This window comes from Fringilla coelebs (assembly GCF_963513975.1).
Source record: "Fringilla coelebs genome assembly, chromosome: 7".
NCBI classification, from domain to species: domain Eukaryota; kingdom Metazoa; phylum Chordata; class Aves; order Passeriformes; family Fringillidae; genus Fringilla; species Fringilla coelebs.
This window is the reverse complement of record NC_140035.1, coordinates 26,206,339-26,221,835: the sequence shown is the minus strand read 5'-3', so window position 1 is coordinate 26,221,835 and position 15,497 is coordinate 26,206,339. Positions and strand designations below refer to the sequence as shown.

The window sequence follows — 15,497 nt, the reverse complement described above, 5'->3', positions numbered from 1 at the left end:
TTGGCAGCACTCTGTAATTCACTCTATGCTGGCAAACAGCTTGTTTGGTGCAAGGATAGTTTTCCCAGGTAATGATATGGAATACCAGTTCTGTGTCACAGTCCTGCACTATGGTGCTGTGGGAAATCCCAGGACAGGATGGGGGCTGCAGCCTGCCCAGGGCTGAGCTGTGAACAGAGCAGCTCACCCTGCCTGAGCACTCCTGCCAACCTCCTGTGCAAGCTCTTGCCTCAATGGCTCTTCTGTCCAATTCTGCTTGCTCAGGGTATGCTTGACACCCATACTCTTATCCAGGAGCAGTGGTCTTGACATTTATTCCATCCTCAAGTGCCTGTCCTCTTAACTGCCAAACCCACACTGAAGTAGTTCTCATAAAATCCCCTTGGAAACAAAACACACGGTCCCTGTACACAAAGGGAAGGGTTAGGGTTGTAGCCCACAAACACCTCCATGGCCTCCTGCCCCTGCTAACACACGCTGCTCCTCCTAGTCTGGCTGGTGCTCACATCACTCTTGCTGGGCCATAACACAGCTCTTGTCTCTGCAAACAGCATTTACTGCCAGATGGGGAGTGCTACCCTGGAACTGAAAGCAGACAGAGGTCACCTCAACATAGATTAAATATTATTCAGCTATTGGATTAAGAAAAACAAGGTACATTGATCCCACAGCCAGTTGCTCTTCCCTGGGAGCAGAGATTGGTAACAGTCTCTCTAATTTCAATATTCTGACCATGACTGTAGTTTTTCTTTTGCCTCTTTGAGAAAAGTGTTGGCAGCATACAGAGTAGTGCAAATTGGAGGGTATTTCCCCTTCACAGTTCATTGTCCAGCAGAACCACCTCTATGCAATTCCTTCTGAAACACTATTACTGCCCAGCACTTCAAAAGGGAGCTGTATGGTTTACTTTTTATTATTTAGCTAAGAAATGCACTAGAGTTTTGTTTTCCAGAATATAACTCTTTTAGGGGGTACCAGAATGGTATACAGAATTGCTATTTTTTCCTCTTAAGAAGCTGAGCTGGAGTTCAAGCCTGCTTAGTATCTGCTGAACAGATCAAAATCCCATTGATAATGTGCTTTGGGCTACAGTAAAACTAAAGCCAGGTCATATTCAAAGCAAAATTCGGTTAATAGCAGCTGTCAACTGCAGGATGTATTGCAGAAGCAGCCATCAGCTTAAGATGTCATTCACCTGCCATCCAGATCAGCAGGAAGAGTCTCCATCTCTTGGAGGGAGAAGGGAAAAAAGGGAAATGAGTGGCCCCAGTCTCTGTTGAGCAGCTCCCAGTGAGTGGCTGCTTTTGGAGCAGCCCCACAGCAGAGTGCACCAGACTGATCCCACACAGCTGAAGGCACCTGGCCGTGCTGAGGGAAGCAAAGCTCGTTAGCAATTAGGTCACAAGTCAATCCAGGAGCTGGTCACTTGTAGCTTCCAATTTAGTGCTCCTCAAGGGAGGACTTAAAAACCACCAAATCGCCTCCAGAGAGCCCGGCCCATGCATTAAAGCCCATTGAAGTGCAAAGAAACTGTCAGTGAGTGCTTTTATTTGAGCAGCCCGAGTCAAGTCTAAATCCAAAGACCATGTGGGAAGATCTGGGCAGCCATGCAGGGCTGCACCCTTCCCAGGAGTCTGCTGCCTGCTCCCAGACATTGCCAGCCCATGGGGACCAAATGACGGTGATAGGCTGCTGTGGGCAATGGAGAGGCCTTCACACACACCACTGGCGTTTCTCTTTTTTTTTCCCCTCCTTTTTTGAGGGACAGTGGAATCCAACAGCTGTACAGAACACACCCTTCACCTTCAACTTTAATTAAAATAGAGTTTATTAGCTTTTCTTTTAATACAAACATGAGAAAGGAAAACCACCTGAAGATGTAGTGTTATTTTCAGTATTGAACTGTGATCAATACCTGAAGTGCCAAGTCCCGTGGGTTTGGGAGCCAGGGGCTGGCACATTTGCATACTGCAAAAGGCTGTATGCATCACTTGAACACTTGAACAGCTGAGTGCAGCCACACTGATGATGGCACTCACACAGCCCCACTCCCAAAGGCAGATGGACTTGTTGTTCAGTGTAAGTTTCTGGGCCTTGGCCGTAAGAGGAAGTGCACAAAACCCGTGTCATTCGGAGGGAGATCTGCTCCTAGGACACTGCCTAGAACCTATCTGGATCCAAGAAGGGAAGATACTACAAAGACTTGTAACAGGAAGAGTCTACAATAATACTTATCCTGTTTAAAGTTCAGTTTCAGAGCTTGAAAGTAAGCTCTGTTCTAAAGTCTCAGAAAGAGCAAACCCCAAGCCTCTAGAGCAGTTGCACAAGATAAAATTCACTTTGGGGAAAAAAAAAAAAGTTTATAGAAAGCTTTTTGATAATTCTCAGTTGAACACAATATTTTTCCATCTACCTTGATAGGTAGTCCAGGATTCTCAAACTCATTATTGTCTCATTATGAATGTAACTTCCTCCCAGGAAACTGAAACCCAAGGAGAGCCAGATGGATGCACAATATCAGCTTTAGGAACTCACTGTATATAGCACAAGAGATCTGCAGTAGAACTCAGAGAAGCAGTGCTGCACACACGCCATTCACCACTGGATTGCTACACTGTTTGGGATGGTGATGATGTTTCCAGACCAACTTTTTCATTCAATGCCTCAGAAAAATACACAGATTACATCTCTTCCAGAGCAATATAAGTATTAGAAAATGAGAGAAGCACCATAATTCACAAGAAATGCAGCATGGACCCTATACAATTTAACAATACATAAAACCACATCTCTGCCCCCAGTCAAAACATTCAAAGTCTTTTGACAATCTTTACTGGAGTGAAGTTGTGGGTGCAGAGATGGAATTCCTTCCTGCTGGGCAGCTTCTTGGTATGAACACATCACCAATAATAGCAGCTTTTAGTAGCCAAACCAGGGAAAAGCCATCAACACGTGTCTATGCTACTGTTTCCAGCTCCAGAGTGGCTTTATACTTTAAGAGTCCCATGTGTTGTTTTCGTTAACACTGCATTGACCTGAAATACAAATGCAGCGAAGACTCTGGATGACAGGGGAGAGGAGGGAAGAACATTGTAACTATAGTCATGTGGTTAGTGTTTAAATTCTAAAATTTAAAACTACTTATTATTAAAAACCTCAAGAGTTCACAGCTATAGGCCTACATAGTAAGCAAACATCTGTGGGGGGCGAGAAGGAGATAAGTTTGTTTTTGCACCTCTGGATACATTAGAAGGAGGAGAGAGTTGATTTGACAAAGGTCTTGTCTTTTGCACCAAGTCTGTTCCTCAAGCCTGGGCTCCCTTGGCTGGCTGACTCTCTCTCTTCCCCTTGCTGGCAGACACCATCCCGGCTGGCTGGCGTGCATGGAGTGGTGATTCCTGCGGCTCCTGGGGATGCTGCTCCTGGTGCTGCACCTCGCTCTCTCCTCAGGAGAGGATGGCATTAGAACGGCGGATACCAACTAAGTTATCAGCACTGAAAGATCGTCTCATAGCAGCTTTGGACAAGTCTTTGTATTTGTCTTCACACAGCCGGGAGATTGCCTGGACACCACAGACAGACAGACAGACAGACACAAAATGCAAAGTCCGCATTAGCAAAGTCTGAACGTTCCAAGGGAGGTTTTACACGTGCAATTCCAACAGCACAGGTGCTCTGCAGCAGTGACACTTCTGGCTTTCATCTAGAACGCCAATAGATAAGGACTACCCTGGAGGGAAGAGAGTAATGGGATCTGTCCCCAGGTAAACACGAGCCATCAGAAAGGTAGACCTAAAGAAGGTGAGGGGTTTCCACATGCAAGTATCTTCTTTATTTTACTAGTCTCACTATCTAATGAAAAACTTGGATTCATTTCAGACTTAAGTTTGTGGAAGTTATGTTGAAAATCACCCCAGTAGCTGGGTCTGGTGCACACAGCAGCACAAAAATTTTATTTCAACAGTGCAAAAATGCACACAGGCATTTCTCTGACAGAAAAGGTTTCTGTGCTCCCTTGGGCATCGTACCCTTGGCCACTCAGGGCAAGCAAGCCAAGGAAATGAATTTCTACTAGGATGTCTGTTTTGCCTTTACCTTCTCTACGCCCTCACTCCCAACATATTCTCTCTTACCAGGATCACCCCATGATCTGAGATGGGAGGGCAGCCATGGTATTTTATTACAGCAATTAAATATTAGCACATGTAGACAATCTAGTGTTGAACTGCTTTTTCATCCACTTATTGGCTTGCCTTTGCCCTGCTTATCTAGCTATTCTAGTAACAAGCCTAATTATTTAAATCCTAATAACACAATTGTCAGAAAAATACAGTGTCTCCTCCCCTGCAAGGCCTTTTTCTGATTGGAGCCTTCAGGCGTTATCAATGTAAATTAATAAGGATACCTGTAATAAAAAAGTCAAACTGAATTTCAGCCCTGAACATTTACTTCCATTAATAATTTACCACCTATCACCAGATGAACTTTCAGAGTCCTGTGATCAGCTACAAGCCTACAGCTTCCCTTTAAGGCAGCACCCATTCAGCACAGCCCAGTGTTCTGCAAGTTCAAAAGGTGAAAAGCACTCTGAGCATGAATAAAGTTCTAAGTGTATTTTAAAATAATTATTTACATTTATTTCTGCTGACCTTCTGGAGGCATGCATTTGGCTCAAGAGTGGCATTCTTTGAGACACTGGCGGCATGAGCTCCTGGTGCAAGACCAGACAGACTCTCCATCCTGCTTTAATGCTAGCACATCAATCACACAGCAACCTGTGTTGACATATTTAGCCCCAGTTGCCCATATGGTGTAAATCAGTTTTCAGTTTCTGGAATTCACTAATTCACTGCTTTATACAGGCTCCTATCAGCTGCTTATATGCTTCTAAACGAAAAGTAGAATTAAAAATTTTAGCAAACAGTCTAAATATTTATCACATTTTAGAATTAAACCCCAAAATGTCCAATTATTTTTTCATGCATTAGTAAGTGCATGATAGCAAATTACATAGTGGTCTGAAAATTACTCTGGTTTTAAATACCAAGCCCCCAAATACTAGGAAAGAAGAAACAAAACAGGCTCACAATCTGTAAATCATCCACTTATGCCCTGGCACTGAGCAGTTCAGTAAACAATTTCCTGTGGACTATGAACTGCCCTACAACCACATTTACAATTAGTGACAGTGTTAGCTTAAAGTGCAAGTAACAAGGGTGAGACAAAGCAGAAGAGCTGCCTTGCTTAACTTTAAATAGAGGAATTCATAGGCATATCATACTTCTCATTCCAAAGGACCAGGAGGGATCCCACTTACTCCTGAAGTTCAGGCACTTATGGGACAAAATAAAATCCCTAGCCCTTGGCAGAATTATTGGGGGTGGACAATGGAGCAATATAAGCCAAGAATCTGCAGCACACCCCTCTCTGAAAGGGACTGTGGTATCAGTGTGTACAGGGCCTGTGGTAATGCTTTTGTTGAAAGGTCAACAAAACAATATGCAGAGTTCATCAATTAAACCTGGACAGATGAAAAGTTGCATTGATCCAACAAGAAATTTCCCTGGGAACCCAGGTAATTTGTGTATTTTCAAAAAGTCTTACATATCTCCAGCAACTAGGAAGACTGACTCTGCAGAAGTTAAAGCTTTTTAAAATCAGCCTTTGTGCCAGGAAGGCTGTGGGGCCTCTCCACAAGGGCAGCCTTTCCATGGAGCAGAAAGGGACAGTAATCTGCACTCCTCTGGGCATTCTGAAGGGTTCCCAACAAGGGGCTATTCCAAAAGTTTATCTTAAAGCAGCGTTTCTTTGTAAAGGTGGGAAGCCACAACTTATTTCTGCAGCTGCCCCTGGACAAATTGTTTATTAAACCATGAGAGCAGTAAGAGTGCTCCCTCTAAATCTAAAAGCAGCTGTGCAGTGGGATGCAGTGGGAAACCTTCAGCTGGTAGTATTTAGAAGGGTCTGAGTGTGACTGTCTCTAGGTGCTTGGAATACAGACTGTGACCAGGGAAGGACAGACAATCCATTACATATGACACTAATCCTTTCAATCTTAAGTAGCCGAGCTGAACTGTGATTCCCAAAATAACATCCATTTTATTTTGCTATCTGCTAGGCTTTTGTAATCTCTTCCAAAACCCTTCCTTTCCTCAGAATTCTAGCTTAGCCTATGCATGGTTTTAGAAGTGCTAACTGTATTTATAAAAAGGGTTAAATTACCCTGTAATACACTAATCTAAAAGCTTTTTAGTTTTTCTAACTGCCACTTAACATGATTAGCAACAGATGCTCTTACTACTCGTACAAGACGCAGGAGTCCCCTGCTCAGCCACTCTCAGACCATTTACCTCCAGCTTCTGTGCTCTCTCTTTACTGAGAGGCTCCAGCAGAAAGCTCAGGTTATTGTCATCTGCTAGGGAGCGAAGATCAAAGTAGTATTTGGCGTAAACACTGGCAGGAACATTGATATTAAACTGCAGTAGCTCCAAGAAGTGTCTTTCCATCTCGTTCCTAGGAGGCGTAAGGGACAGGAGACAAAGGAAAAAAAAGATTGTTTTAGCTAGCTGAAAACACTGAAGAGACCTCAAGCTTGTTTTAAACCCAGCAACTTTGAAACAGGTCACGGAGAGCTCTGCATTATTAGTTTCGAGAGACAGGTCATTCCCTGGTGCTCCAAACAAGGTGCAGCTTTTGAGTCCTGGCACCTCCGGCTCGGCTCGGAAGGCAGTGCCCTGTCGTGCACCCGCCCGCCTGAGTGGGGAGATTCATTCTTCCGAGTTCCATTAGTGCAGCTGTACAATTCATGTGCCATTCTCACTCTCATACGGCCCCACGCTATAGTGATCAGATGAAAGGAATGATGTATGCTGTTTATTAGCTCTGAAGAACTTGCAGACATTTTCACCAGGCTGATAACAGGAAGGGGGTTTATTGAAGCAGAGGCGGACTAACAAAAGGAGTAGGCAGATCACCACGGCAACAAATGGATCTATGAAGAGCTGCTGCTATTATCTCACAGAAAAAAGCCTCTTGAAGCAACATGGATTCATCTCCAATAAATAAATAAATAAGCAGCATTAGGTGGGAGAAGGAATTTTCTCCTCAATAGCATTAGGCAGGATAACAAAGTACTATGTCAAAGGGCACTGTCCAGTTTTTACTCTTGTCTGTTTTCACTGGGCAAAATACTTGGAGGAAAGTGTGGAAAGTGCCGTGACATGAAAAAAATGGCTTCAGCTACTGTAATGTGGTCAGCTAAAGCAGAGATGTTCTACAGAGGAGAAACAATGTTTTACAAATTAACCTAAAAAGAAACTGGTGGTACTCAAACCCAGCAATTCACTTCAACGACAACTCAACAACAGCCCCTACAGGTAGCAAATCTGTTCCAACAGAATTTAGCAGCTGTGCAGGCCAACTGTGAATACACCAGAGGATGAGCTGCACCAAGTCAGTGCCAAGGTTGTTACTGCTTTTTTGGGAGCTTTTAAAATGGATGCTTTACCTATCAGTGCGGGGGCAAATAAATCAAGGAATCATCTGTGTTGTCCTGTCTTGGGTGGTGGGTCCCAGTATGAATAGCAGCTTTGTGTTTCCTTCTAGCATAGCAGACTCGAGTATCATTGAACCTAGTGCCAAAATTAATTTCCTGTTCATATGGTCATAAGGCTATAGAAATGTAAATCAGATAATGTTTTGATGATCAGCTGATCAGAGCTTGATTTACGCTGTGAGTAAATGCTCTTCACTGCCCCTTTTGTACTCACTAGGCTAATACATTTTAATTCTGTAAAAATACAATTCTTCCTTGGATTAACAAGTCTATTAACAGTGGTTTAAAACCTGGGAAAGGATAATGCCCATGTTTTTTCTGCGCCTTATTTACAAATATATGTAGCCTAAAGAATGAACAGCATGTGTCCCCTTTACAAACAATCATGGCAAGATTAGCAGCTGTACTGTTAATTTTTCAGCAATTATGGATTCGGTCTCATCAAAGCTAGCAAGTTCTGACAAAGGATGACTTCCAAATGTCAACTGAATTTCCTTTGATTTTTTTCCCATTAGAAATAAGTAAAACAAAACAAAAAACTATCTCCCAAAACCCAAAAGAAAAATGTCTTTCATTAAAAAACTCCACCTTTGCCTCGGGCAAATAGAAAAGGGCTTGTGATATAAAAATTAAGATAAACACTTCAGCTATGTTGAGCGGGATGAGGCAAAGGCAAATGACCACATGTGGCAGTTGCCAGGCCTGGATCTTGTATCCCTTCAGAATCTGGGAGCCCCCAGCTCCTAAAAAAGCCCAAAGCTGTTGGGGGCACTGCCAGCACAACTCTGAGCAGTGGGGAGAGTTTGGTGGGGAGGAGATGCACCCATGCTGCCTTCACAGGGGGTGCCTGGCTTGTAAGCACACACATACACACAGATTTGCAAACTGGTGAACTAAATCAGACATAAAACCTTCTGCCAGTTCCAGAGTGGTGCAGCCCTGTGCCTGGCTTGCAGTGGTTCAACAAGAGGATCTGTCAGGTTAGTGAGACCATTCTAGATAGAGACAGCCAAGAGGAGAGTTCAGGAGCTCACAAACAGAACTTGCCACCAGCTCCTGTAGATGGGCTGTTCCTGCTCAGGGATGGCCCACCCAGGGAGCAACACCTGGTAGACTCCTGCCAAGCTGTCTTTAGCTGCAGAGCTGCTGGGATTTTGGGTGGATTTTTTGGCAGCATCACCAGCCATCCCCAACATTAGAATGCATCTGTGGCTGAAATCCTTTGCCAATTATTTTCTCACTAACACTTGTACTTGGAATACTCATTATTAAATGACTGGTTTAAAAATACTGCAACTACTAAAACTCACAATAACTATGTACCAGCCATGAACTGAAAGTAGGCTTGTAAACTTAAAACAACTTTGCCAAGTATTAGAAGCAATTTTCCAAGGTCCCTATAATGGCGATGTTATCCAGCCAAGGAGTGCTGAAGTCTGCCCAGTTGCAGAGCCTGGGATGACCACTCTGTGCCACTGTCAGGAAGGGGGTAGTACAGTGTCTGCCCATACCTAAATTCAAAGGTCTAATAATCTCAAATGAGATGGGAATTACAAAAATCCCATCCTCAAATTGGAGGGGGAAAAAAGCCTAAATTCCATCTATTTTCCTTACCACCATCACTGCTTTGAAAATGCAAGTACTGACAATTTCAAGAGACCCAGCATTGGCAATAGAGCATAAACATCCTGCTTGTTAAAGGTATTTTCTGTGCTATCAATTTGATTTGTCCCAAACAGGGCTAGAAGAAGAGACATCAAAAAGAGCAAGATGTACACTCCAGCACTTCAGGCTTTGCTGACCCCACTTCAGCCATCTCAGAGTTATTTGCAGCAATGCTTTTTAAAGTATGTTCCTCAGACAGATGAGTACTCGGGGCCAGGCTAAGTGGAGATGTACATTGTATAAAATCACTAATTATGCTCTCCTGAAAGCAGGGCTGGCAGTGTCCTGCATTTTGAGACAAAGAATTCCCAGGCAAGGGGTATCTATAAAACAAGTAACAGTGGTTGCTGTTTGAGATGTGAAGTAATTTGAATAATAAAAATTGTTTTGGTGCAGAAAACTCCCTCATTTTTAGAAATACAGCCCCCCACCTAAAAGGAAGAGAAGGAGATATTCCTCCTCCTAAAGAGTCCCAAATGAATAATTACCTACTGTATTTGAAACACTAGTTTGGGCTGAATCCAGGGAAGAGAGCTTGGGGCAAGAACACTGCCCCATGACACAGGCAGCCTCCCAGTGTGCAGAGCTCTGCCAGCTCGGTCTGCTCCTGTGCTAGAACTGGCTGTCACTGCACAGGCCTGCACACGTGCTCAGGGCAGAGCACTGTGATTAAACTCAAACACACAAAGCATCTCATGAAAGCAAGGCCAGAAAGCCTGGTGTTTTTAAGTTGGACTTGTATAATTTGTACCTGTGATAATAAGAGAAGTAGGAGAACAAGCTAGCAAACAGAATTAAAACAAAAATATTGACGTGTCAAAGCTCTGAGATAGAACTTTGTGAGAAGGAATTTAACAGAAAACCTAATGGGCCAACTACAGTTCACATAAACACACCTCCAGCCCAAAGTATGAGCCTGGAGTCTGAGGATGAATGCCTTCCCACACTGCAGAATCTGGCTTAAAGCTGAGTGCAGCAAGAAAAGACAGCAGATTCAAAATTTCTGAAAAACTGAAACAGATGTCTAAGACAAAAATACATCTAAGGAACAGCCTTACAAAAACAAGCAGTAATAAGATTGAGGACTTTGTTTTCAGCACTGTAAGGACACCTAAGAACCTACCCAGAGAGAATAAGCTGTAGCAGTAGCTGTGTGTAACACAGGCAACCACAGCTACCCACACAACACCTGCTGGCCAGCAGCAGCACTAGAGCTCAGACCCTGAGATGTTTGGGCCTTGACTGGATACACAAGCACACATGACAGGCCCAAGTTACAGTTTACCTTGCAATTCTTCAAATTCTAAAACAGAAAAGCCAGGGGACAATTTTAGTTCACTTTTTTTTTTCCTTCTTAAAAACCTTTTGATAAGACTATAAATTGGGCAGTTTAGTTCCATGGCTCATCACTGAGATTAAGAAGGTAAAGAAAACTAACTTTGAAGTCACTCACGCAAGTCATTAAAATTATTAATAGAGATTTGTCTCAAAGTAGGGTAATTATCCAAAGTTTCTTGAGGTAAAAAAGAGAATGAGGCCATATATATATATAAATAATATATATATTATATATATATAATAGCAACAGAGAGAGGTTTTTTCAGCATAATCATGTGCTATTAAAAAAAACCATAAACAAACAACAAAAAAATCACATACAAAAAAAAAACCCCCAAAACCCCACCACTGTAGACTACCCAAACCTTGCAACTTACATGTCCTCAACAGTAATGTCCTTCAGTATTTGGCAATAATCCACATTCCACACAGCTTGATCATCCCAGACTTTAGAAGCCAGCAGAATAGCTCCTAGGACTATCCTCTTCCAGTTACTAGGGCATATATCAATCTCTGCATAGGTTAAAAGCCTTTCCAAATAAACCTATAGAAAGAAGAAGGGAAAATAACCAAACAACAAAACCCCACAATTATATGTGTGTAATTAAGACCTGGAGCAGAGTTGAGCAGCAAACATGCCAGTCCAATAGGACCATTTATTACTGTTAAGTGTGTCAATGTAAGTATCAGTCAGTACTACTTACACTTAGGAATCCAAATTTTCAGGAGCTACAGGTTCCATTTTTTATTTTCCCCCAAGAGCTGGACCACCAGGGTACACAACAGCTAGTGAGGTGAGATTTCTGAGCAATGAGCGCTGCTGCTTTGGGGAGACACTGCTACAGCTCTGTCACCCAGTCACACATCACTGGCAGGTCCTCATTAGGGCCTACCTGGCTAGCAGATCACTGCACAGCACATTAGCCTTTCATCCTGGTCAAGGTTCAGCACTTGTAGCTTAACAGGAAGTGCTAAACCCTGCATTTGATCTCTGGTGATGGGACAAAGATGTGTTAATCACCGTCTTTCCACAGTGAAAGGCCTTTAGTGCTATTTCTGTCTTACCGGGCAGAACAGACTTCAATGCCCTCATTTCCATCACCAACTGCTTAGGCAGTGAGACATGCCCAAGTCCAAAGATGTGCCTTGGTCTTTTCCTCCCATGAGATCTCATGGATCTTGAATCTTTCTCTTCCTTGAAAGTTCTCTACTATTCACTCTCCTATAATGACCCATGTACTAAGAAATATACACTTTCAAATTTGAATATAAATTGTTTTTCATTTTATATTCCCTCATCTAAATCCAAATTTCTAACGTAGCTTCAGTTAAATTAGTGGGTAAGGGAAGCTCCATCTATTAAGGTCTAAGGCAAGGATTGATCTTTGTCACTGAGTTCTCTCCATGCTTTCTTCCCATCCGCGGCTTGTAGCCTTCAATGAGCCTAAAGTTCCTTTAATAACAGGGCCATCTAGTGGTAAAATTCACTTTAAAAACTAACTCCATTTTTTGTAAACACTTCACATAGCTTGCCCAGGGTTACCTGTCATCTTGTTCTGTCAAAATTGCTTGCCTGCCTTTGAAAAAGCAAAGACCTCCAACTACTTTCAGAGTTTCAACAGCTTGTAAATATTCAGCTTTTTAAATTACTTATTTCTTTATTAAAGAGAGTCTTTCAAGCGAAGTTTGCTTAATTGCTATACTGCCTTTTGGTGACAGTTCTGTTCTCCTTTCACACTGTTTTTCAGAAAGAAGCCACAATGAAGACTGAAGTTTAGTGTGCAACAAAGTGTGGTTTGAGAGACAGTCTAAAGTAGCAATTATACATGTTGTGGTACTTAGATTTCCTTTCATATACATATATGCACACACACAAATATATATATATATGTAATAGTTTGTAAAAAAAATCATTGTCATTCATGAATTTTTAAATCCATCATGCTTTCCGAAATCAAACAGTGAACTGTAATGAGATTTTTATCTTAATATTGTTCTTAAATTCTAAGTACCTCCATGTCACCTGGGGAAAAAAGTTATAGTTTCTTTGGCTTAATAAAAAAAAAGTTTGGTAAAAAGATGGCAATGACTGAAGGACCTAATAATGAGAAAGATCCTCTCCTAGAGTTCCTATAGGATTGACTCTTGGTCCCTTGAGACAGTTGTGGTTAATATGAACTCAAAATGAACACCTTCCCATGCACATAGCTGAAATAAAAAATGTCTTTGTGTATGATCTAATCACACCCCACTGTTTACAGCATCCCAGTGCTCTGCTCTTCTCAAGCTTCTTCAGTGAGTTATGTATTATGACAAGAAGGGTTTTATTGAGGAAGTAATTAAGCATTACATATTTATACTGAGAAAAGGGAATTGCCCTTTTATTTAATCACTTCTGTGACTACTTAGAAATCTATAATGAACTCACTTGTACTGTGCTGTCATTAATAGGGTTTCATGAGATACTCTGAACTATTTCAATGCCAGCTCAGCCTGGATCTCAGAAGGAGGAGAGGAGAAAGCCCTGCAGAGGCAGGAGCTGCAGCAGCGCCCTTACCAGTGTGACTATTGCACATTCTGCTGTCAGCTGCGCCGCGCTGAAGAGCGTCCGAACAAAGCGGTAGATGTGCTTGTGGTCAGGGTCGTGCTTGTAGTAGTCATCTGGGACCTCCTCCCGCTGCAAGAAAGTTCTTGGAATTACTGAAAAGCTGCCTACTTAACAATGACTCTAAAGCACAGGTTGTTTCTTCTCACCGAGGTGTACACAGCCCTTTCCTGTCACAGATTTATACCCTGAGAGAAGCAGCCTTGCAATATTGCAAACATTCCAAACAAAACACGGGAGCTTTAGCTGGTATCTCTCTTGTGAACACTTGCTTGATCTGCAGGGCCAACAGGAAAGAGCATGAACTACCATCCTCAGTGCTATGTGCTAACCATTGTCCATGGAACATTCTTCAGACTGAAAGAGATGTTAAAAAAAAAAAGCTTCTCCCTGCAAGAAAATCACAGGTATATACACACCAGGGAAACAACGGTTCTTCAAAAGGCAAAATTAACAGACTTCATGAGATTCCTCTTCCAGCTGAGGAAGCACTGAAGAAAACATGGCAACAATTCTGTCACAGGCAGAACTAGAAGGTAATTTACACTGCCTTCATAGGACTCATTCTTGAGAGACTCCAGAAAGACAACAAAGCTAATGAACAACTAGATTTAACTCTGACACAGTGCTAAACTGTTTCTAAACACAGGGGAGAAGAAAAGCTCAGAAATAAACAGTCTGTAAAAGCAATCCTAAAGTAAGTGTTTGAGATATGTTCTGATGTTTAGCACTTTTTCTGGAGGGATGAAACTTCAAGAGCTCCAACTCAGTACACTGGTTCTACAAGACTGATACTGAATAGAATTCTGTCTACAGTCCAAGTTAGACCTCCAGTATGGCCAGGACAGCAGCTGAGAACGGCATGGCTGCTTGACACCAAGCTAGCAGTTGTAAGGTAAGCAAAGCAGCGTTTTCCTGTGGTTTGGTAGTTTAAATTAGCTGGGGAGCATTGTCAAGTAAAGTGCAGAGGTAAGTTAACTTAGCACTGCCCACACAGCATTCTAAACACCACTAACCAACAGAGGTTACCTCTGCAGGGGGGCAATGCAACATTAGGAACAGCGTGAGCAGGAACACTGCTCACTTCTGTGCTACAGGTGGTACAAATCACATCTCAAGTACATTATGCTGACTGGATGTCCTGAGATAACCAAAATGGTATTGTATTCCTCATCCATTTGTGCCCAAAAACTGTCACTGTGTCTTTAGGACCCTGCTGTGGGAAGCTGGGGATGGGTGGTGCTATCCCAGGCGCTTTTAAACTTGGCTCTGGAAGGCAGCTGGGCCCAGCTGCTGTGTGGTCTTGGCTTTGCCAGCTGCTTGGCCTTGCCTTGAGCACAGGATTTGCCCATTTTGGGTTCTCTTTCTGATGTTTTTTTCCTGGTCTCAGAGAGACTGCTGTTAGTGGCTTTCTCATCTTGGGAAGGGTATTTCTGGCATTTTGGGTCTCTCCTTGGTCCCCCAGGACGTGAGAGTCAGCAGTTTGGTATTTAGCAGTCATTTACTGCTAGTTTTTGTCTGTTTTTTTGTTAGTAAACTGTTATTTTTTCACTTACATCTACTTGTGTTCATTCCTTATTGGTGGAAGGGGATTGGTTGAAGCTATCTATACATGGAGGCAACTTATTCCAGAGTGTTCTCCTTTTAAATTGTCTTAAACCAAGACACTGGAAGTGAGAAAGGAAGCACCAAGACTGGTGCTTGTGACTAAATCCATGATACTGGTACCTGGGTCCCATTAGGGTCAACAGAGCCAGGTTTGGACTCCTTGTGACTGCATCTTTAGAAGACAAGGTGTTCAGAGATTCCTTCCTGCTAATTAACCTTTCTGAAGGAACAGTAGGTACCCAGGCAAAACACCATTGCTATAGAAACTAACAAGCCATGTGTGTCTTCCCCTCAGAAGTGTGACAATCAGCCCTAACTCTATTTCTGTCTGTATGCTGCAGTAACTTAGAAGAGACCTCTAAGTGTTCCCCAGAGAGCACAATGATTTTCTTCTCATTTAATAGGAGGGAGGCTATATGAAAGGATCAAAGGATGTCAGGTTGTTAAATAAAGAAATTGTTTGATGGAGTTCATCTTACAAAAATAATTTGGAATGCAAAACAACAGATTCAGGCATTTAAAATTGTGGAAGAGGTTCTACAGCGACTTCTCTGAGCTAGAGAGAAATTTGGTAAGAGGATCCATGTTTATCCCTGAAAGAATTTCCTACCAAGGTCGTTGACATAGACACCAAGAAAGAGAGAAGGATAAGTAAGAGAAACCTGCAGCTCTCTATTCCAATAATCACTCTGTTTGTCTCTTCTGACCAATGAGTAAAGTGTAAAC

General features: G+C 42.5%; 1 protein-coding gene across 1 annotated transcript in view; it reads right to left on the bottom strand.

Annotated features, from left to right (window-relative positions):
* Positions 1 to 1,821: 1,821 nt before the first annotated feature.
* The window catches only part of CCNYL1 (cyclin Y like 1), a 36,843-nt gene continuing 23,167 nt past the window's right edge, over positions 1,822 to 15,497 (bottom strand). Inside the window, exons 7-10 of the mRNA XM_084208960.1 lie at positions 13,116 to 13,235; positions 10,936 to 11,102; positions 6,351 to 6,513; positions 1,822 to 3,563 (exon numbers count right to left, since the gene is read on the bottom strand). Coding sequence (XP_084065086.1) covers positions 3,447 to 3,563; positions 6,351 to 6,513; positions 10,936 to 11,102; positions 13,116 to 13,235 — 567 coding nt within the window. The 3' untranslated portion in view covers positions 1,822 to 3,446. The remainder of the gene's footprint in view (positions 3,564 to 6,350; positions 6,514 to 10,935; positions 11,103 to 13,115; positions 13,236 to 15,497) is intronic.